We start from the raw sequence: 23221 nt of genomic DNA on the forward strand, positions 1-23221 counted from the left end.
ATCAAGCTTTGACTCTTAAGAAGAATTGTTCTTCCTTTTTTCATATTACAGTACAATCGTACAAATGAGTAGGATAGGGCTTACTCCCAAGTAAGATAATATCAGGTCTTAATAGCATTAACTGATGCCAAATTCCAGGCAGGAAATACATTATTCCTTCCAGTGTTCATTTTGGAATTCTGCATGGAACCCAAAAGCTAGATACAGAAGGATATATTTCTCAGGCATTGTTTGAATTCTTTTGATATGGGTCCATTAATTACCAGTATAAACACAACAAATAATATGTTTTTTATTTCAAATCTTATAATTTCACTTTCATATTGATATTTTGTGAGAAAACCTATGTCAAAAACAAAGGTTTATTGTCCCAAATGCTTCACAAAGTACATCTTTATTGTGAAAAAGAGATATATACCATAACAATAATTCATAAATATCTCCCTGAAATATTCCTAAATAACTTATTAAATAAATACAAAACAGATAGAAAACCTAACATTTGTAGAAATTTCTTTTGACTCTTGGTATTAACTTCTACCAAGAATTAGATGTGCAGAATGAAGGGTGACAACAAATATTCAGTATTTTATGTCCAACTGACATATTATAGCTACCATGCCTTCACCTTACAGTATTGATTGAAACAGCTTATGAAAAAAGTTATAATATTTTTCAGTAGTTTTCTCTGTGAAATATAAATTGCATAAAAACTACATCAACAAAAAATGAATAATTTTATTCTGAAATTATTCTCTTCAATTTTACCTTCTGATGCTCCATTCAGGATCTATCTTTTGAATTGTAGGATCCTCAGTATAATAATATGTAACATCAGAACTGCTAAGCACAGCCCGGTTTATATGAATGAGGATGGTTGAACTACCCGGAATCTGACCAGATGGAGTCCTACATTGGATTTCACCAGCATTTCTCCTGTGGGACACAGGGGAAAAGGGAAAAAAATGAAAACAATGTCATTTGCTAAGTTTAAGACAGCAGGCATCTTTTCCATGGTTATACCATGATACCAAACAAACTGAATATTCCATTTGTACCAAGCAGGCAATTTGTTTCACTTAAGGCAATCCATCGTCTACTTTTCATCTTCACTGTCAGTTAATGAAGCCAGAGCCTGCTCACTATAAGCTCCCAATATTTACTGTCAGTCAGCTTTTTGCAAAAATGAATCAATAGCTAAAACTGGTTCATTGAAGTATATAAGTAAGAATACAAATAGCAACATGACTAAATCAAGAGTGAACAGGTCTTTAATGCCATTAATAATTGTGAGTCTACATATGGGTGCTAAGTGGAACTATCATCTTGCACAAGCAGCCTCAAAAGAAAATGCAAATAGAAAATACATCATTGAGTATCTAAAAATGGGACTGCAGTAGCTTGAAGATCTCCTTTCTCCTATTTATTTATCACTTAGATTTATATGGCTGACTACTTAACATGCAATTCAGGGTATAACACCAATTAAAACGAACAGAAATAACCAACATTTTAAAGACAGCATATTAGTCCCTTAACACTTTCAAGATTCAAACATTCATTCAGTTTGTATTGGCCTATCTCAATGGGAAAACAACATATTTTCTTAATTTTCACCAGCAATTTTGTACTAAGAGTTCTTATTATACAATGTTTGCAACCTAATTAAAGGGATAAATATTCAATATTCTTTTTAAAAAAGAGTTAAAAAGGTATTTGAAAATGAAGGATATGGGAAGACTTATATAAACAATATAAATAAATATTCAATTATATTTATATTTATTTATTTACCTTATTTCCTGGAAAATATGAGCTTCCATGTTTTTAAAGAGAAAAATACATGAAGAGCTGTATGTCTTTATGTAAGGTAAAAGATTTTCTGCTATCTTATTTCAAAATATACTGGGGATCAAGATACTTTAGCTGCTGCTTGCAAATCCTGGTGGGCAGGATCTAAAAAGCCTCAGTTCAATTTGAGTGTTTCCTGAGGAACAATCTAAATCTGATACCCTTGTCAAATCAATACTTATTTGTTATGTTTTGTCTCCTAACAAAGTTATCTAAGTACTGGTGTAATTCTCTAAAGGGGATTAGCACCAAAAGACCAACAGATATTCTAAAAATACATTTTCTCAACTATAATTCAACAGCAACTAACCAGGCTGAAATTGGAAAAGGGCATAAACCTGTTTCCAATAACATAAAATATATTGGGAACACAACTTAGAACATGAAACAAAACACAATGGAATTGGGCTTTTAATGAATGATAATCATCTTTAATTCCTTTAACCCAGATTGCGACCACATCAAAATTGAGTCCCTGTTTTGTCCTTAAAAACCCAAATGACTGAAGGGGTGTTGGTTCCCCTAGAACAGAAAGGTCTACGAATCACTGAATTAGTGGCAGATGCCTTATTAGCAAAATACCTAAGGGAAAACTATGAACGAGAATGCTTCCAATTCTGTAACCTGCTCCAACTTATCACCATCTAAACCTCATGACTGTGGTTTATTACTCTTCTCAAAAACCAATATTTTGGATTTAACGTAACTAATATCACAGTACTTTGAGAATTTAATTAATAGGTGTTTAAGGATGAGGTTATGTTGAGCCATGACCAGAAGAGCAATAACAGAATAGCAAGAAAAGTCCTCTTCCTCCAATATTCCTTTCAATCTAATAGCAGTAAGAACTGGATTGATTCTGATCCATCATCTTTTGGCATCGGAAAGGGTAAACTAGAAGAGAGCAGCATAGAAAGAATAGATCCTCTGACCTTTCCCAAATTATCCTTTCTGAAATCCACCCTGTGAAACCATATTAGCTGTAGATGGTGGACTATTTATCGTTTAGATTTCTAAGGCCACCTAATTCAACAGCAACCCTGGACCGTTGTAAGATTGGGGATTCTTCCTCTAATAGCGGAACTGGCAAGCAAGAAAAATTGGTCGGTCCAGAAGTTCACCAGGCAAGGAAACAGCAGCACTGATTCCACAGCTAGCAGGCATGGGACCTAAGCAAGAGAAATGATCCGGAGACTCATCTTTGACAAAAATTCTCACTGGATGCAAACATTTATTACTTCTCCTCTTCAAAGAAGGGTGTACAAGAAAGATAATTTAACATTGCATCTGATACGCCTATGGAAAGATATTTTAAACTTATAAGAAAATTGGGAAATCCAATTAATGTTAAACTGGAAGATGTCCTTGCAGAGCGGAGCACGCTAAAAAATACAGTAAGTACAAAGGAAAATAAACCGAGGGGAAACAGAAAAATTGCAAAAAGGCTAAAATTGCAGTGCTACTGTAAAGATGTGGAAGACTCCTACACAGGCATCATGAGTATCTTTTTCTCAAGAAGCATAGATAGAAATGCCCAGTTGGTGCTTTGTTTGTTATAGAATCTCACTTATACGAAGGACAGAGATTACAACCAAAAAGCTGAACTACTGGTAAATTGTAATATGAATTCAATAGTATCACATGAATTCAGTTTCATTAGTTCAATTTCCTTACAGCTATAAATTTAAATTTACACATGGAAACTGTGTGGAATGGACATCAGGATTTCCTTGAGAAAATTCCAGGCCTGGGTGTCTTTTAAACCGTTTACAATAGGTTTTCTACAAATAAAATATTAATCCCTGCATCTGGTCCTTCCCCACCCACTCCCTCTAATCTCCTTGGGAAGTTCTGCTAAAATTAACAGTTAATGTAAAAAGAAAATAAAACACACACAGTCCTTCAAGCTGGCATAACTCTGGAGCATTCTCCATCATGCAGCGGCTGCAAGCGATTAAGGCTGATAACCAGTAATTACTGTACAAAAATATTTAAAGAGCCGCTCCATTATCATCCCTAATCTAAAAATTATCCACTTCATGGCTCAGGGATTTGTGCTTTTTATAAGGAAAAGGAAATCATTCTTTGACCTTTCTTCTTCTTCTTTTTTTAATGAACCATGAAAAGAAATTCCACAAGCTACACCGAAATTTTTTGCTTGGCTCCTTAGGAACGTTATCTTATTACACATTGTACACATGTTGATACCCAGTGCATATATGTAATTGATTAGTTCTATGCATTCAAGCCATTCTTCTCTCTACGTAGTGCCTGATGACCATTTATATATCCCAGACCAACAAAGCTCACCCTGCAAAAGCACATGGTTGTCCTCCAATGGTTACTGTGATGTTACTTCCTGCATTGAGATGTCTTCCTCTGATGCTAATCCAGGTACCCCCAGAAAGAGGCCCACGATCTGGGATGACTTGTGAGAAGGTAGGAACCTGTCAAAGGGAAACAGTCCATTCACAGCATTCAGAAGACAGCCTTAATGCACAACCATAACAAGAGGAACTATGGAAAGACTTATAAGCAAAAAAGTAAAAATGGAAAATTCTCCACAACTCAAGGCACTAGGGGTATCACATTGCTATGATGCACATTTAAACTCAGAACATAAAATAAAGTATGAGGGTATCAGTGATAATTCAGTGCTAAGTCACATACAATTATTTTTCTATCTTTTTCTTATCGTTTGCACCTGTACACTTTCTCAATCAACTAGTTTCTTTGACGTTCATAATAAGATAAAATACATAATTATAAAACAAAAAAAAATAAAGCAGGAGACTAAAGGAATGATAAGATTATAATTAAAAATTAAAAACAGATTAAACTGGCTAAAGCTTAGCATTTTAAACAAGCAAGAAATTAAAATATTGGGTAAATATATCATAATTTTATACATTTGCACATGTATTACAGTGCCTGACAGATAGACAAATTGATGCTTTTTAAATGTTTTAGCTGTAACTGCTTCTGAGAAGTAACTCTTATCTGTACTCCTCTACTAGCCAGAGAACACCTGTTTAACAATAAATGTTGTACAGGAAAATTTTAGTAACTGACAAACAATTCTAACCAACCAAAGTCTCATTAGTTGCTTCACAGTTCTGAGTAATTTTAGAAACATTGCTATCAGATGCCAAGCTTTAAATCAGTGAAAAGAAACAGCCCATCCTTGAGATACCGCTGTTTAAATCTTGATCTTGTCCAATCTAAATTAGTTAATGACTGCTCCAGTCATATTTATGAGATCGGAAGCCTTCTTAGTTAAAAATCACACAAGAATCCCAGTTTGAGCAAAAATGTCTTGAATCAGAATATCAGAATCAGACTAGAGCTGGAAGGGACCTCTAAGGTCTTCTAGTCCAACTCCCTGCTCAAGCAGAAGATCCTATACCATTTCAGACAAATGACTGTCCAGTATCTTCTTAAAAACCTCCAGTGATGAAGCACCCACAACTTCTGATGGAAACTGTTCCGGTGGTTAATTGTTCTCACTGTTAGGAAGTTTCTCCTTAATTCCAGGTTGCTTCTCTCCTTGATTAATTTTCATTGTTTCTTGTCCTGCCCCCTGGTTCTTTGAAAAATAAGTTTGACCCCCTCCTCTTTGTGGCAACCTCTCAAATAGTGGAATACTGCTTAGTCCTTCTTTTCTCTAGACTAGCCAAACCCAAATCCTGCAACCGTTCTTCATATATTTTTGTCTCCAGGTCTTTAATCATCTTAGTTGCTTTCTTTGCATCTTTTTCCAAAGTCTCAACATCTTTTTTCTAATGAACAAAATTCATCTGGTAGTGATGTTATCTATCCCACATTTTTCTAGTTTGGCAAGAAGTAGGTTGTGGTCTACTTTGTCGAATGCCTTACTGAAGTTTAAGTATACTATGTCCACAGCATTACGCTGGTCTACGGTACTAACTTAGTCACTTTCTCTCAGAGAATGAAATAAGATTGGTTTGGCATGATCTATTTTTAACAAACCCATGTTGGCTTTTAGTTATAACTTTGTTTCTAGATGTTCGCACATCTGTTTTTTTATGATCTTTTCCACTATCTTCCCAGGTATTGATGTTAGGCTGATTGGTCTGTAGTTTCCTGGGTCTGTTTTTTTTTTCTTTTTTGAAGATGGGAACCACATCAGCTTTTTTTCAATCCTTAGATAATTCCCTGGTATTCCAGAATTTTTGAAAGATATAGTACAAGTATAGTATAGTTCCTTCAGAACTCTGGGATGTAATCCATCAGGTCATTGGTGATTTATATTCGTCAAGATCAGATAGGTGTTCTCTAAATGTTTTCTTGCTTATTTTTATTTCTAGTCTGTCTTTTACAATTAGGTTTTTGGTATGTTGGGCTACAGTTTCTCTTTGTATGAAGACTGATGCAAAGAATGAGTTAGCAGTTCTGCTTTCTCTCTGCTACCTATTACTTCCTTGCCATCTTCTCTCTTAAGTGGACCTACTGTTTCCTTGCCTTTTTTCCTGTTATTTATATGTTGAAAGAAACTTTTTTAAAATTATCTTTGATTTTTGTTGCAAGTCTTTGTTCATTCTGAACTTTTGCTTTCCTGATTTCATCTTTGCAGATTCAGGCTGTCTGCTGATACTCTCTGCCTTAGTTATGTGTCCCTCTTTCCATTTTTTGTACTTGTCCTCTTTGCCTTTCAGTTTATCAGAGAGATCTTGGTGCAGCCATGCTGATTTCTTCTAGGATTTCTTGTTTTTCTTTTTCAGTAGTATTTTGGTGGACTGGATTTTTATGATGTATTTTTCAGAGTTTCCCACGCTTCTTTTGTTGTTTTCCACTTTAGGATTTTCACCCATGGAATTTTTCTTAGGCTCTTTCTGAGTTTGTTAAAATCAGCTCTTTTGAAATTTAAGACACTGGCTGGATTATGTTCTATTTGCTTGTGTTTGCATTATATTGACTTTCAATATGATGTGGCCCAAACGTCCGGCAACTTCAATTCCCTCTATCACTTCTTCTCTATTAGTAAGAATTGGGTTCAGTATAGCTTTTCATCTAGTTCCCTCCTCTACCTTTTGGATGACAAAGTTGTCAGCTGGGTTGATTAGGAATCTGTTTGATCTCCCACTTGCTGCAGAGTTTGTCTGCCAGTTGATATCAGGGTAGTAGTTAAAGTCTCCCATTACTACTGTGGTATATTTCCTACATATATTTGTTAACTGTTTAGCCAAATGTTCATTTATTTCTTCTGCTTGGTTGGGTGGACTGTAGTATACGCCTATAGCAATGTCATTCTTTTTTTCTTTTATATTGACCCATATGGATTCTAGGAGGTTTTCATCTTTCGTTTTGTGGATTTCTATAGAGATGTAGTGATCTTTTATATATAATGCTACTCAAACTCCTCTTTTGTTAGGTCTGTTTCTTTTGAATAGTTTGTATCCTTCCATCAGTACATTCCAGTCATGAGTTTCATCTTACCATGTTTCAGTAATGGCAACTATATCATATTTACCTTCATGTACTAGTACTTCAAGTTCATCCTGTTTGTTCCCTAAACTTTGAGCATTCTGTATAGGTATTTGAGTCCTTTATGGGTCTTGGGTATGTTTCTTATATTTCCTACTTTGTATCTGGTTTTCCATCCTTTCCATAACCCAATACTTCATTGTGTTTTTCATTTTCTTCTTCTTCTAAGAATCTTCTAAGGCTGAACAGATTGACTGGTAATTTATTTCTTGGCATCCCTTTTGTGCATATTTTACAAAGGTTAGGATATAATTTCAATTAAATTAATATGCTGTCTACCTACAAATAATAAACATGAAAATAGCATAAGAGCTTGTGATAGAAAAACAACTAAATAAGGCAGAGATCCCCAACCCCCGGATCCCCAACTATCGGGCCGTGGCCTATTTGGAAGTGGGCCATGCAAGTGGCTGGGCAGCATGCATGCAGCTCAACCTGCGCTAGGGCGGGCTGAGAGGCACTCGCACATTCTGGCCTGACGCTTGCACAAGTTGAGCTGCATGCATGCGTGTTGTCCCGCTGCTCGCACAAGTCCCCCACTCGTACAAGTCAGGCTGCATGTGTGCACATGCCGGCCCACCGCTTGCGCAACCCAGTTCCTCTCTCTTCCCCCCAAGCTGGGCCGCCAAGCTGCAAAGGTTGGGGACCATTAAATTAAGGTAAATCCGTAGGGCAAAAGTGGGATTTAGGGGGAGATGAAATGGCAAAGGCAAATGTCTAATATTTAACCTTACCACAAAAGTGAAGCTTTTTGGAGCTATAGCCTTATAGCTGGGGGAACAATCTCTGACACACACTTCTACAGGAGCATCTTGAATTTTGCTGGGGCTGGCTTCTCCAATCTCACAGACGATCCTACAGAGGGCACACCAATTGAATGTCTTACAAACAGATGAAATGTTAGTGCTCTTGTTACATATATGAAGTGTACCAGCCCTGCATATCCCTAAGCCAAATATTTCTGATGTTCCTGATTCTTTCTTTCAATCTTGTCATTATATTTTGATGGGCTGTTGTTGTTTTAATTAAATGTCATTTAACAATTTCAGCAAATTATGTCTTAGCATACATCAAATTGGTGTTTGAACAATAGGCAGATTAAAATTGCAGAATACATAAAATATTACAAGGAGAGTATAATTTAACTCAGTAGGGAATCAATTAAAATTTAACACAACTAAAAAGAAAAAAAAAACATTTATTTTCATTCTTCCCCCATCCTCTCACAGTATGTATTAATGTAATGTAATATAATGCACATACATAAGTTAAACAGTGGAAAATATTCCTGTACATTTCTGGCTTTGTATTTTGATTTACTATCTACAAGTGAAAGAAAAGACACCCACTAAATGATCCTACATTGATTTTTCTTATTACATCCTATTAATGTTTAAACTGGCTCTGTATTTTTCTATATACCGTATTTATTCGAGTATAACGCGCAAAATTTTCTACCAAAAAAAGAAATCAAAGTTTGGGTGCGCGTTATAAACGAGGGCTGGGGTGGGGTGACGCAGTGGCGGCTGGTCCATTGAGGGCGCAGGCGAATTGTGAGTTCGCACTGTGCCTTTTCCGGGCTTCAGCCGCTCACGCGAGGGCGAAGAAAAAAAAACACGTCCCCTCGTCGCGTACAGGGGGCGGCCCGAACTGGCGAGATGCACTTCCCTTTCCCGTTAGATGGCAACTCAGGGTATCAAGAGAAAACGTTCTGCATATGACGCGAATTGTGAGTTCGCACTGTGCCTTTTCCGGGCTTCAGCCGCTCACGCAAGGGCGAAGAAAAAAAAAACGTCCCCTCGTCGCGTACAGGGGGCGGCCCGAACTGGCGAGATGCACTTCTGTTACCGGTAATTTTATTTCGGTATTGTGTTCATAGTTTACGTTGTCAATAAATGATTTTTATCATGGCCGCACGTGTTCAACAACGTTTGTCACTTACAATGCTTGGTCTGAGCCGAGAAAAAGTGAAACAAAATTTTATACCGATTTTTAATCGAAAATTAGGGGTGCGCGTTATACACGTGTGCGCGTTATACTCAAATAAATACGGTAATTTTAAGCTAGGTAAATTTGAAGAGCGTAGTACACAGAATATCTGTGGCTAGCCAGAACTGACCAGCTTTAGAAAACATGTGGCTCTGTAAACATGTACTTAAAAGTGGACTTTTAAATTAATACAAACTATGTAGTGAAAAATCATTCTCCCCCTCCCCAAAGAATACATTTTATTTTCAAAATCAAAACTCTGTTAATGACTTGCAGAATCATTTTATTTTACCATCAAATATTTTCCATAAATGATTTGTGAAACCAGAAAAATCTTTCTGACAGAATATCACAAACGATTTGGCATTCCCCTTATTATTTGGCCACTGTCTTGTGGAACCAAACTCAGAGGAGATCTGGCATTATTATTTTTAAGCTATCCTGCCATTCATTTTTTCCTTCTAAATTGCTCAGAGAAATACTTATACACTTGCCATCTCGTTTAATAATCACAGGAATCCCTATGAGGAAGATTAGGGTGAAAGATAATTGCTTCTAGCATGAACCGGTGACCTTCATGGATAAGCAGGAATTCGAATCTTTATCCGAGTTCAGCTGTCTTATCAACTTTGCCACATTGGCTCTTTCCAAAATAAGAAACAGTCACTTTAAAATGAGTTAAATCAAGAAGTGCTGATGGTGACTAATGCTCTAAAAGAAAAATCACAGCCATCTTTCCTTATTGGCAGCTTACAAATCTTGACTCTCCTGCTTCTTACAGTTATATAGGACCTCACAAATGAATCCATTTTTTAATATTCTAGACAGTCATCTGTAATTTGAAGAATACTCACTGCTCAGCACTGATATATTCACTTTCAATGGGCATGCATATCACTTTGCCAACCCGAACACCCATGCGCACATCTTCAAACTTCAGGCCCAAATTCTCACCAATGATGGTCAACCGAGTCCCACCTTGCCGGGGGCCTGTTTCAGGAAACAACTAAGAAGAAACAAAGCAGATTGTTATGAAAATCCATCAGATCCACTGCGATGAACAGAAACATCTGCCATAGCATTATTACACAATCCACATACTAGTAAGTATGATACCATAAATTTCTAAAGTTTGAGGCAGGTTGCCACTTATAATAAGCTTATCAGTAGAAAAACTAAAATTGAAGTGATAATCATTTAAAATTATGACAGCTCTTCTGTAGTTCAAAACTAGTTTCTATCATCTAAGCAGCAATATTAATTCTCTCTTCCTCCTGAATTCCTCTATTACATTGTCCATTTCCTTACTACAATATAGCCCTCTGAACCTATCAGAATATGAAAATGGAAACAATAAACATATTCTACTAGGAAATGGCTTGCTTATACTATTAACATTGGAGCTCAGGATGCATTCTGCTTGTTCAACCCTAGATATTCTCAGAAAGCCTACTATTTCTTTCTCATGCTACGAATTATTAGAAGAAAATTCATCATTTCAGAGCCTTCCTCACAAAGTAGACACCAATTAACTCATGTAAAATGGGTCTTCTCTTTCTGTAGTAATTCTGGAATATCCCAGCATACAATAGTTTCTGCCAGCACCAGCTGGGGAAGGAAGGAAGCCCCAGCAGAGCATGATATGGCTCATTTGTTAGGATGATTCCCAATAAAACGGACAGGTGTGGCTTGTCATATGCCAGCGTGATGACAGATGAGCAGTGCGTTACAGGCCCACCATTGCCACTAACAAGGTAATTATGGGCAATTTTACACCACATTTTGCTGGGCCCCAGTGCCTGGCATACACCTGCAAGTGATAAAAAGGATTAATGGGCACCCAGCTGGGAAACCTCTTCTGGGTCACCGCAACCCCAAACCAAGGAAAGGGACTCCAGGGCTGAAACAGCATAAAAGGACCTAGCAAATCAAGAAGCAACCAATTAGCTGATCAGTCAAGCTGGCCTCCAGTGTCTGTACTGATCCTAGACATAGGCTATACATCCTTTCTAAACTAAGTACTGAAGCTTAGGAGTAGCAAACAGCTTTGGAATGCATGTTATTACTTAATTTGCCACGCTAGAAACTCCTAAATGCTCAGGAAGTGTTTCATGTTTAAAAATAGGCAGAAGACATAAAAGTATAGTCAAGACAAAGCCTCCCAATACTGCCCACGGAACAGCTTTATACTTCCTCTACAAAATGTACAGGGATTGGCAAGTCTCCAAGAAAAGGAATTTCTATGTTTATGAGTCAGTTACACTGCAAGTTACTTCACTACATGCACAGATCATTGGTGTTTTTTTTTTAAAAAAGCATTTATTCAATTGATCTTAATGGAGATGAGTCATAAGCAAGGAAGTTTCCCAAAGCCTGGCAAGCCCAAATTGTTTGGTTCTAGGTTTACATCTAGCACTGTAGCTAGAAAGTGATTTAAAGAGTCACTGAAATACGTATGACAACCTGGAAGCTTCAACTGGCCAAGAATGTAACAAGATGGGCAATGATGCCCATCCCACTTCATGGCATGCCAGTTTGCTTCCAGATGTGATTCAAAGTGCCGGTTATAATCTATAAATACACACACACACAGAGAGAGTTTTACAATTACTTTTAACCTTGTAAGCTGCCCAGAGTCACTTGCAGTGAGATGGGTGGCAAAGAAAACCAACCAACCAACCAATCGATCAATCAATCAAATGCTTTCCATTGGGGATTCCTGTTTTTAATACTGTGAGACACCAGAGTTGTTGAAGTCAGATGAAGTCAAACTGAAATGAGGGAAGGGAAGAGATTTTGTACACTTCCAGGAGAGGATGCAAATATAGATAACACCATCCTTCTAGATTATTGACTGTCAGATATTAAATGCATTAACTCAATAAGGGGAGAGGGAGGAGAAAGGAGCTGAGAAGATCCAAGGGTGGTTAGACATCCTGCCATTGTCCATACCTTTAAATGCAGCATATCCAACTCTCACCCCCCAACTCTGAGTTTTTCTATTACTTGCTTGACATAAAGTCAATTGATGACTTTGTGTCAAGCATGCCATTATGAGAATTAAGCAAATGAAAATGCAGGGAAGTTGGCAGGCAGCCAACAGACAATATGAAGCAGTTTTTAAGAAAAGATTGGACAACCATTTGTCTGAAATGGTATGGACTAGATGACCTCCAAAGTCCCTTCCAACTCTGTTATTCTGTTAAGAGGGGAAAGATGAGACACCAGCCATGTCCTACCTCCCTGTAAGACCTCCTTCCAAACTTTGACTTGGCTGAAACTCAGAATCAACAAAATCTGCAGGTTTTGAATTTCTCAAACCACTCCCCACCTGGAAAAGCACAACTTCTGAGATTCAATGTATGAATTCATTTTCCAATTCATCCATATCTCCAATGACTCTCCCTATTGACAGATGGAGAAAAGGTTCTGCTGGATAATGACCAAATGACAAGGTACAGATCAGTTGTTGCTTGCCCAAAGCCAACATGGATCATGTATTCAAGACCACAAAGCCCATATTTGTTCTCTGATTTCTAGGTTACTCCATTGGATAACTATGAAAAGGCCTGGAGAAGTCAACTGCCCTGATATAGAATTTATGCAAGACAAGACAATTTGAAAACTGGAGTCTGTCATTCACCTACATGTAATCTAATCATCCATTGCTATCCTGGATCAGAACGCAATGAAAACAGCTGTTACAACAGGCAACTTGAGTTATTGTTCCCTAAACTGGGCTCCTCTGGGTACCTGGTGAGTTGGGCTGTTGTTTGGTGTTAAATTAATGCAAAAGGTTTCCCATAGTGTGTTAGATTTCCCCTCTACTGCAGCAAAACTGACAAGGGCCACATGTTTGGGAAGAAGCAACACTGGGAAAAAAATTGACACTGCTTGACACACTGTGTGTGGAGGGTCATCGTTAAACAAGACACTTGGGAGCCAGAGCTGGCAGGAAAATCCAGCTATTTTGTTCTCTCCTTATACACAGACTCCCACCCCAGCTCTCTCTGACAAACAGCAGCCCTCTTCATCTAATTGGTTTCGGAACACAACCCTTCATATCTGCCAAATGAAGTGAATGTAAGAAATACCAGTTCCCAAAATATGAAGTAACAAATTATCTACTAAGTGTCTTGTTTATTTGACCGTTTAATTTCAGAATAGCTGATCTGTCCATGCAGTTGAGAATTTGACTACAGAGCATAAGGCTGGAAGCAGAGAAGTGAGCCAAAGTTTGAAACAACAGAACCATATAGGCCCATCTTCAGTAATGCAATCGGGCAATCAGCAAAGTGTATGTTAGTTGGGATCACAAAGAGACTTTCATAAAGAAGTAAAACAATGCTGACAACAAAATACAGCATTTTCATCTGATAGGTTCCCTTCTCCATATCCAAAATATAATTCAAAGACAAAGGCAACTTTGGGGTCAGGTTTTGGACTGTACTATCATGCCAAAGGGATAAAAGGCAATACTAAATGAATTGATAATGCCCTGACATGGAGAGTGTTTTAATGTTAACTCAAAATCGTTCAATTTCCTGTGAGTAAAGTGGGAATATTAAGATCACATTCAATCACTTGGCTTGATTTTATTACAATTACAGTACAGATAACAATTTTGAAGTCTTTCTTAGTACAATTTTGGTGCTAAAGGGAAGGGATAACCATAACAATCTTGTCACATCAATCAAGAGCAATTTAATTTAATTAACAGACCACATAAATGCTTTTTTATTCTGGCAGCCAGAACAATATTTTTTCACTGATTCTCCCAATTCAGCTCTCTTGGATTACTTCTACAATGCTTGAACTAGAAAAGTTACAGCTGAAGCAGATAAACATCTTTTCTTCCTATCAAAGATCTTCAACAAATCTCCTTCATTGTTTTCTATGGCAATGTTTCAAGGTAGAGGAAGGCATTATCTGAGCAGTGCATCGAAAGATAAGAGCTGAATTTATTTTTCAGCATTAAAATACTTCTTGTCTGAAAGCTAAAATCTCAGACACCAGCTTTCTATTTTAAATGGATGTACTTTATCCCTATTTCCCTTCAATCTAGCAGAAATCACAAGCTGGGATCATAACGATAAACTTTAACATTTAATTTTGCTTGAGTTTTGGCTAATTACTGTAGTTGCACAATCTCTAAATACACAATTTATAGCTTAATAAACAAACTGGTTTTTATGTTTGTGCGTTTTTAAAGTATCTCAGCTTGCTGTGTAAACTCATCCCTGTCTCTCCCAAGAGAAACAGACCAAGTAACTTTACTACTTATATTTTCCAGGATTAAAAAAACAAACTCCACAGCATATTTTATACCCCTGATTCCACTGCACTCTGGATGATCCTAGCAAATAAACCATCATTGCATTTTCCTGAAGCCAGCACAGCAATACCTGTGAAAAAGCAGTAACAATGTAACACCCAACCACCCCAAAAGTACACAGCAATGTAATATCTGATCTGCTTACACAGGATCTACAACTGCAGTAACAAGTTCTTAATTTAGTTTTCATGATTTAGTAATGTAGTTGTATTAGAATGAAATGCTGACAATTACTTAAAAACTGCAGATAAGCCATCCATATGTTGCCATGCCCACTTGGTAGCTCTGAGACTTTATTGGGGTCTTACATTATTAAACTTCTTTTCCTTTGACAACTGATACTTCACAACATGGTTCATAAAAGCCTTATAATTCATTACTAGGACCATGTGTAGATATCATGATCCCAGATTTAGGATTCTAACATTCATATTTAAAAGGATGAAGCTTTTAAAAACCAAAATATTATTGCTTGGGGATATGATGAACTAAGAAGCCTATTTTCTGCAGTTTAAGTTCGGGAGCTCTATTTAAAGCCTTTAAAGGTATGACTTAATTTCTGCTGTCACAATTTTGTTGAGATGTGTTTATAAATATGTCTAATGTTAAGATGTGTTATTCAGGATCATAAGATGTTTTCTTAACAAAAATCAAGGGAACAAATAAAAATTTCCCTCCTTTTCAATCAAAATTTGGAAACCAAGATTTGGAACTAGAACATGTGAGAGAAGGTTTAGTTTGGTATAAAATTAAAATATTTGCAAAAGGTTTCTATTTTTTAAAATGATATAAGTGTTGGGGAAATTTGGTTGCCACAGCAAATGGTGGATGGAATAGCTGTGACCTTCAGGGAAGCAAATTAAGACTGATCACCAAAAGAAAAACTATAACTGGGAAAAGAGTTGTGAAAAATGGAATAAGATCACAAACATGTGTTTGTTGATATATCTGCCAGGGAAGATTCTCCAAAAGGACTAGACCAGGACAGAATTTTAAAATAATTGCATTAATAGCTACTAATTAAAATCAATTGCCCTTTAAATAGGATAATGCTCTTACAAATTAAATAATCTACCACCCAGACCAGAATTTCATAAACTTTTTGCTCCCATCACCCCTTCCCATTTTTAAAAATTATGGAGGCCCTCAAAAGAGTTTTGGTTTGTATGGGTTATATTTATTGATATTTATGTATTAAAAATTAAAATTGATGCATTCATAGAATTATATATGGAATCAAGTAAAAATAACACTATTGAACCCATTAGAAGCTAGCATACATATTTTTATAACACATCAAAAATAATACTGAGAAGAGTGACAAGATTTTAACTGATTGCAAACATCTTCAATATCTGGCAAATCATTTTGATTTTGCAGAATCCTGGGAAGGGTTTTGGAGGCCCCAGGAGTCCTCAGACAACATTTTAAGAAATACTGATCTGGACCAATTTTCTCTCATTCTTATAATGGAAACATACATATTCTTCCAGCAGAAACAGTCAAAAGAGGGGTGGGGGAACCACATAGGTGGGATGGGCTGTGAAAAACAGATCCCTTCCACTAGGGCAGTAAAAGAAACAGGAGAGCAAAACTGGATGATGAAATGAAGGGAAAAGATTGTTGGACATGAAAGGAGAGGGAGGGAGGGATCTCAACAATTACAAAACGTGTTAAAATCAGAAGGGAAACTGTACCAAACAAGCTACAGCTCATTTTCAGACTAATATTCAATGACATGGAGGCTAAAGCATATAAGGAACGGTTGCTGGAATTGGGTATGTCTAGTTTAACGAAGAGAACGACGAATGGGGACATGATAGCAGTGTTCCAATATCTCAGGGGCTGCCACAAAGAAGAGGGAGTCAAGCTATTTTCCAAAGTGCCTGAAGGCAGGACAAGGAGCAACGGGTGGAAACTAAGCAAGGAGAGAAGCAACCTAGAACTAAGGAGAAACTTCCTGACAGTTAGAACAATTAACCAGTGGAACAACCTGCCTCCAGAAGCAGTGAATGCTCCAACACTGGAAGTTTTTAAGAAGAGACTGGACAGCCGTTTGTCTGAAATGGTATAGGGTTTCCTGCCTGAGCAGGGGGTTGGACTAGATGACCTCCAAGGTCCCTTCCAACTTTACTACTACTACTACTACTACTACTACTACTATTACTATTATTATTATTATTATTATTATTATTATTATTATTATTATTATTGCATTTCGTTTTGCAGCAGAGATATTTGCAGTTTCCTGAAACTCTTCCTTTCCTTTGTTTTCAACACCACCTTTCTATTCTTAGATGCAAAGATAAGAGAGCTGGATGGAGATGCGAACTTCATTACTAAACACAGGAGAAACTACAAAGGAGAAACTATGCAGAAACCATGTAAAAGCATAGAATGTTGATCTATTATAGCAACTGATTTCTATCACTAAATTTTAGCAGGCAGATGAAGATTCAAACTGTGAGCTTAATATATACAAGAGGTGCTCTAGAAACAAATGCCTTCTAATGCAGTGAATATGTGCCAGATTCAGTTCCATCCCCTGCCTATTAGAGGGAATTGCCCTCAGAGTAATTCATTAGATCTGACCAATTGGCCTCAGAGCAATTCTTCAGATTTGAACAATGAACTCTTGCAAGCCATCAATATCGACTGATATTAAACATCTCCATTCTACAGTGAGAGCAGAACAAAAGTCACAGGGAGAAGCTAAACAGAAAAGGAGAAAAATTAAATCTAGAAATGGCATGTAGGATATGTATCTAACTCTAACCACTGAATCACATCCTCCCAATTCTCAACTGCAAGCATCTCTATGGTGACAGCACTAGCATAATCAAATAAGCATTAGTATTCCATGAAAACTCATGGAGGAGAAAGAGGGATTTTATCACATTTATTAAAAAGAGCCTCTAAAAAGTAAAATGGCACGATAAAATATTTGAAACAGCTGAAGAACTAGTAGTCTAAACTGACAGCCATACTCTGTGCCACAGGAATGTTATACACACCAGCATTCCCCAGAATGGTATCCGCCAGATGTGTTACATGTCAAATCCTATAATTCTTAGCCTCCTCCGATGCTGTTTCATGATTTGCCAGGAAAATTCCCCTGATACCACAACTAGGTAAGCTAAGGGATTATGAACATCAAATCAGTAGTGTACAAAGCTGATTAATACCAACAGCTGCAAGATATGCCTATCAGTCCTTAAAATATTATAGGACTAAGTATTTCCAGGCATCCTCTGACACAGTCAAATTTCTGTATACCATTGAGAAAGAGAATGGAGAAGAAAGGCCCTCTTCTTTGCCAATCCAATACCCATCCCAAACATACCTTAAGGATTTTGGGATCTGCACAACGGCTATTGCCATTGCTTGCATGCATCCAGCTGCTTTCCGATACTGGGCAGTGTTGACGGAGGGAACATCGTTTTTCTGACACACACCAGCCGCACTCAAAGCGTGGATCTGCCTTCAGGCACAGCCCACAGCTTTCTCGCAGAGCTGAGCACTTGTACAAGTGAGCTGCAAAGGAAAGCATACACTCAAAGATAAATTGGTGCTAGGTAGAATTTGCTAAATAGGCTACGAGTAATTTTAGATTGTTTTAATTTCTAGTCCAACCCTCTGCTCAATGCAGGAGTGATCATACCATCTTGGACAAATTGGTTGTCCAATATTTTCTTGAAAACCTCCGATGATCGATCGAGCACCCACAATTCTGGAAGGCAACCCTTCCACTGCTTAATAGTATGCACTGTCAGGAAATTTCTTCTTATTTCCAGGTTGCATCTCTCTCTGATGAGCTTCCAGCCATTGATTCTTATCTTGCCCTCAGGTATTGTGGTGAATAAATCAACACTCTCTTCCCAGTGGCAGCCCTTCAAGTACTGGAAGATTGCTATCCTGTCTCCCCTCATACTCTTCTTCATTAAATGAAACATACCTAGTGCTTTTAGCCATTCGTCATAGGATTCATATTTGTTGCTCTTCTGTGTACTCTCGCTAGGGCCTCAGCATCTTCTTTTATACTGTTGTGACCAAAACTGGACACAGTATTCCAAATGTGACCTCATCAGTGTGATATAGAGTGATACTATTACTTCCCTTGATCTTGAAACTATCCCTCTGTCAAAGCAATTGAGGACCATGTTGACTTTTTTGGCAGCTGCAGCACACTACTGAGTCATACTTAAGTGGTGATCCACCAGGGCATCTAGACCCATCTCATAGGTACTATTGTTGAGTCAGCTAATGCCTATCTTGTACCAGTGCATATGGCTTTTCCTGCCTAAGTGCAAGACTCACCACTGAACTGCATCTTGTTGAATGGAGCCCAATGCTCAAGTCTGTTAAGATCCTTCTGAACTTGAGACTATCGTCCAAACTCATCTTTGCCATCTGCAAATTTTTGATGAGAGCCCCTTCAATCCCCCAACCTAGGACATTAATGAATGACCTAGGTGCATTAGTAAAACAACTTGATCATGGTTTCCTGCTATATAGGATGTACATCTAGTTAACTGAATAACTTATAGCAGGGGTGTCAAACTTGCAACATCACATCACATGTCACAACATATCACGACTTTTCCCCCATTGCCAGCAATGGGGTGGGCACGGTTTTGGCATGACGCATCCGGACCGCAGGCCGGCAGTTTGACACCCCTGACTTATAGCATTTCCAGAGACACATTAGATACAGAGAGAAATAACACAGATAATAAGTTATAAAACTAGATCTTTCCAGACTGCCTCCTTTAACTTTGCTATGTGTAAGGAACAATGTTTGCTCATACGGACAAAATGTTTTGAATTTTCACTTGTGGCAGTTTGTTAATTCAAATATGGTCCCCAGCTGGCTGGTGCAAAGATTAAGTGTGGAGACAGTTTACTATGGAGAAATTTTGTTATAACTGAAGGTGTTTCTACATTCCCTATGTCAGCTTACCTTGGATGTTTTGGGGATTGTCAATTATGAAGTTTCCATTCCACACAACAGAAAGATTCACTGGGAGGTCACTGATGTCATTCCCTTCATAGAAATACTGCCAAAGAAGACACAACAGGGCACAGAGTCAACCTTAGACAAAAATAGCAGATACAAACCAAGAAGCAAATGAAAGGCCAGTGGAGGACATCACATTATTCTCACTAATTTCAAGTGCACCTACCTGGATCTTCCTCTGACAATTATGACCATGTCAAAGCAAGGCAGATTGGTCAGACATGAAGTCCCCCTAATAACCAGGGAACAATAACAAGAACAACACAATTTTCTTTATTTTTGTTCCCTGCTACTTCTTTAGAATTCTGCCAGACAGAATGCACTTTGGGGAAAAGTCCAAACTGGGTACCAATCCAAAGCATTTATATTCATATTACTTTCCACTTTAATTTTTCCTTTGCCTACTTAGGCAACGTTAAAACAGTTTGATTCTGGATTTGCAGTATTCTTTACCACTAGAGAATGATTGGTAGGAATTGAGCAAATCTACTGGATGCCAAATCACAAGCATAATTTATTTGCGCTGTTGAGACTAATGGTCCTTGGCACAAAATTGCATCACCTAATAAACTGGGTTGGTTTTTAAAATACAATCCGAGAGTACACAAAGCCTGAAATGAAGTGATCTTCAGACCTATTCAAGTAATATACAAGCTATAAATTGGTGTCGTCACTGTATAAATTAATAAAAAGTACAAATTGAAGTTATTTTATTCTAATCATCATTCAGCGTTCCTCAAAATAAGACAACGGAGCAAGGAGCCTTTGTCTGAATAAATATTTAAACTGAGGAAGTATAGAGTCTAAAGCCTCCCAGCAACTGGAGACATTACTTTTGTCTCTGTTGAGCTGGCAAATACTGTTCAGCTTCTTCTAAAGCAGGAAAGAAAATGAAAATGCAACAGACTTAAGGAAGACTATCTCTCTAAGAAGGATGATTACAGAGGCACACAAATTGGGAATTGTATTTCCATCCTACATCACCATGAGCCTTCATCCCATCTATCTCCGTGAAAAATAAACCTAACCCAATCTCTTGCTTCAGACAAACTTCTTGCAGCCTCATCAATATTCCCTTCACAGTGCCTGCGTGCATGTGGAGGCTTAATCGATATGAAGACAGGAAGGCAGTCGGAACCTTCCCTGACAGCTAATGACCTCCTTTGGCGAAAGATTCTCTGCTTTTCTCCCGAGAAAATGACAGGCGTGTCAGGAGAGATTAAATGAAAGATTCATAGCTTGCTGGAGTTTGTTAGGGAACTATGGATACTACAGGTGCAGCTTTCCCCCTGCTCTGGAAACACCCCCTCCCTGCTCAGGCACAGCGCTATATTAGCCACCAAGGCCTAAGACAGCCAAAAAGATGAAGAAGGCATCAAGTATCTTCCCCAACCCCTATCCTTCCAAGTCTCGCTTTTCTTTCCCTTCTCCTCTTCAACTTCCCTGGAAATCCAATTTGTCTTAATTTGTATTTTTTTTTTTGAAAAAAAAATAGCTATAAAGCATACAGAATACAAGTGAACTGTCATGCATATAGAATGAGAAACAAAACACACAACAGAAACACTGATTTCCTGAGAGCTGTGTGAAACAATGTGACCAATCTTCTTTTTTTTTGCATAGAGAGCCTGAAACAACACAAAATCACAATATGAGGTACATACTATAGAAATATAGGTCACAAGCCTTATCCATACAATAAGGCAGACATGTCAAACACAAGGCCCGGGGGCTGGATGCGGCCCGCAAAGTGGTTTCATGTGGCCCGTGAAGCCATCCTGGAAACAGTGAGGGAACGGCCCCCACTGCCTTGGCCCTGGCCCAGGCAGCTGGGAGCCAATGTACAATTTTGTGATGGCCATCTATACTGAAATGCATTCAGTCTTAGCTCCACAAGGCCGTCTAGAAACAGCGAGGAACCAGCTCCTGCTGTGTCGCCCCCGCCCCCTGGGTGCATGCTGGAGAGGTGTCACCCTTTGTGAGGAATGAAGAAATGCACCATGCCTTGGCGCTTGCCCCGGTCCCACCCCCCTTTTGCCAGAGACCCTCAAGTCTGTCCCACTCCTGCCCAGGCCCCCACAGGCACCCTTGCAGCGAATGATGTAGAGCTGGCCATGCCCACCCAGTAGGGCACACCCACTCCAGCCATGCCCACCCAGTAGGCTGCACCCACCCGGCCCCCCGAGGGCAACCACAATGCTGATGCGGCCTTCAATGAAATTGAGTTTGACACCCCTGCAATAAGGGTTAGTCACATAGCACTCATAGGCATAGAGCACACACTTACACACTAGAATGATGTTCATGTTTTCCCATATTAAATAACAATGGCCAAGCTCTCTATGAGGGTAGTTCTTAGTTTATGATGATAATTGGGACTGGGATTGCCACTGCTAAGGATTACAGTTTTCATATGACCCCATTGTTTAGTGACAATAATTCTGTCAGACCTGATTGTTGCCATTAAGCAAGAGCTGAGGAGATAGTTAAGCAACTACCTCATGTGACTGCAACTTGTAACTCCTGACATTTCCCCATTATCTTTGTTTTGAGAAGCTAGCAAACTGTGATCATGTGACTATGTCTTATTGTGATATCATAATCATGAAGCAGGCACCAAGGGCCTAGATTATATATAATCACATAACTGCACAGATGCCGCAACAGCCAGAACTCTGAGGACTCATCACAAGTCTCTCTTGTTCAATGCCTTTGCAAGTCTCGCCATTGAACAAATGGTTGTAACCCAAGGACTACCTGGAGAGATTTTGGTCTTGTTCTGAAAAATAGGTTAAAACTGCTGAAATTTAAGATCTTGGCATTTGTAAGATATTGTTGGAGAGAGAGGAATCATCAAACAGGGAATTAGTCTGGAATTCCTATGTGGGCATAAGAAGAGGAAGTCTGACTTCTTTTGAATGCTATTGAACCTTATCTAGTCTGATCCAGGTGCAAACTACCAATTTGAGAAGATTCCTTTTATTGCTTAAGCAATAAAATAACTAATTGAAGTCTTCACATGTGGATCTGATTGTTTGTGCCTGACAGATATTGGCCCATTATATGAGCTTCTACAATGGCACCTGAGCCTGAAAAATTTATCAGCTCCTGATCTATGATATTAATGATGCAAAATATTATTTAATTAAATTCAGCTGTTTAAAACCTGTTTTACCTATTTAGCATTCTTCACATATATATGCCCTGAGTCACTGAATAGTATATTTGAGCACCAATTTGAGCACCAATTTGAGGAAGTCTTGCCTAAAGTGCAGAATATGATATTAAATTGTTTTAAAATAAAATATATAGATTAAATTCAACCAGTAAGGCATTTCAACTAAGTATCCCATCTGGGGGTTGATATATTTATCTGAACTATTATTATATTGTCATGGAGAACATCTATTTGGTTGCCAGGAGTCAACAACTTGATAGCACATTCATTCATTCATTCATTCATTCATTCATTCAATCAATCAATCATTTATTCATTCATTTTATTACTTTTCCATAAAGGGCTT

General features: G+C 38.0%; 1 protein-coding gene across 1 annotated transcript in view; it reads right to left on the reverse strand.

Moving 5' to 3' along the window:
• Positions 1 to 23221, reverse strand: part of PLXNA1 (plexin A1) — a 113671-nt gene that overhangs the window by 63541 nt on the left and 26909 nt on the right. The window contains exons 3-8 of the mRNA XM_029284973.1: positions 19641 to 19737; positions 18024 to 18214; positions 10200 to 10351; positions 8091 to 8211; positions 4162 to 4298; positions 769 to 936 (exon numbers count right to left, since the gene is read on the reverse strand). Coding sequence (XP_029140806.1) covers positions 769 to 936; positions 4162 to 4298; positions 8091 to 8211; positions 10200 to 10351; positions 18024 to 18214; positions 19641 to 19737 — 866 coding nt within the window. The remainder of the gene's footprint in view (positions 1 to 768; positions 937 to 4161; positions 4299 to 8090; positions 8212 to 10199; positions 10352 to 18023; positions 18215 to 19640; positions 19738 to 23221) is intronic.

Source organism: Protobothrops mucrosquamatus, unplaced genomic scaffold (assembly GCF_001527695.2).
Source record: "Protobothrops mucrosquamatus isolate PMUCROS unplaced genomic scaffold, P.Mucros_1.0 scaffold1152, whole genome shotgun sequence".
Classification (NCBI taxonomy): Eukaryota; Metazoa; Chordata; class Lepidosauria; order Squamata; family Viperidae; genus Protobothrops; species Protobothrops mucrosquamatus.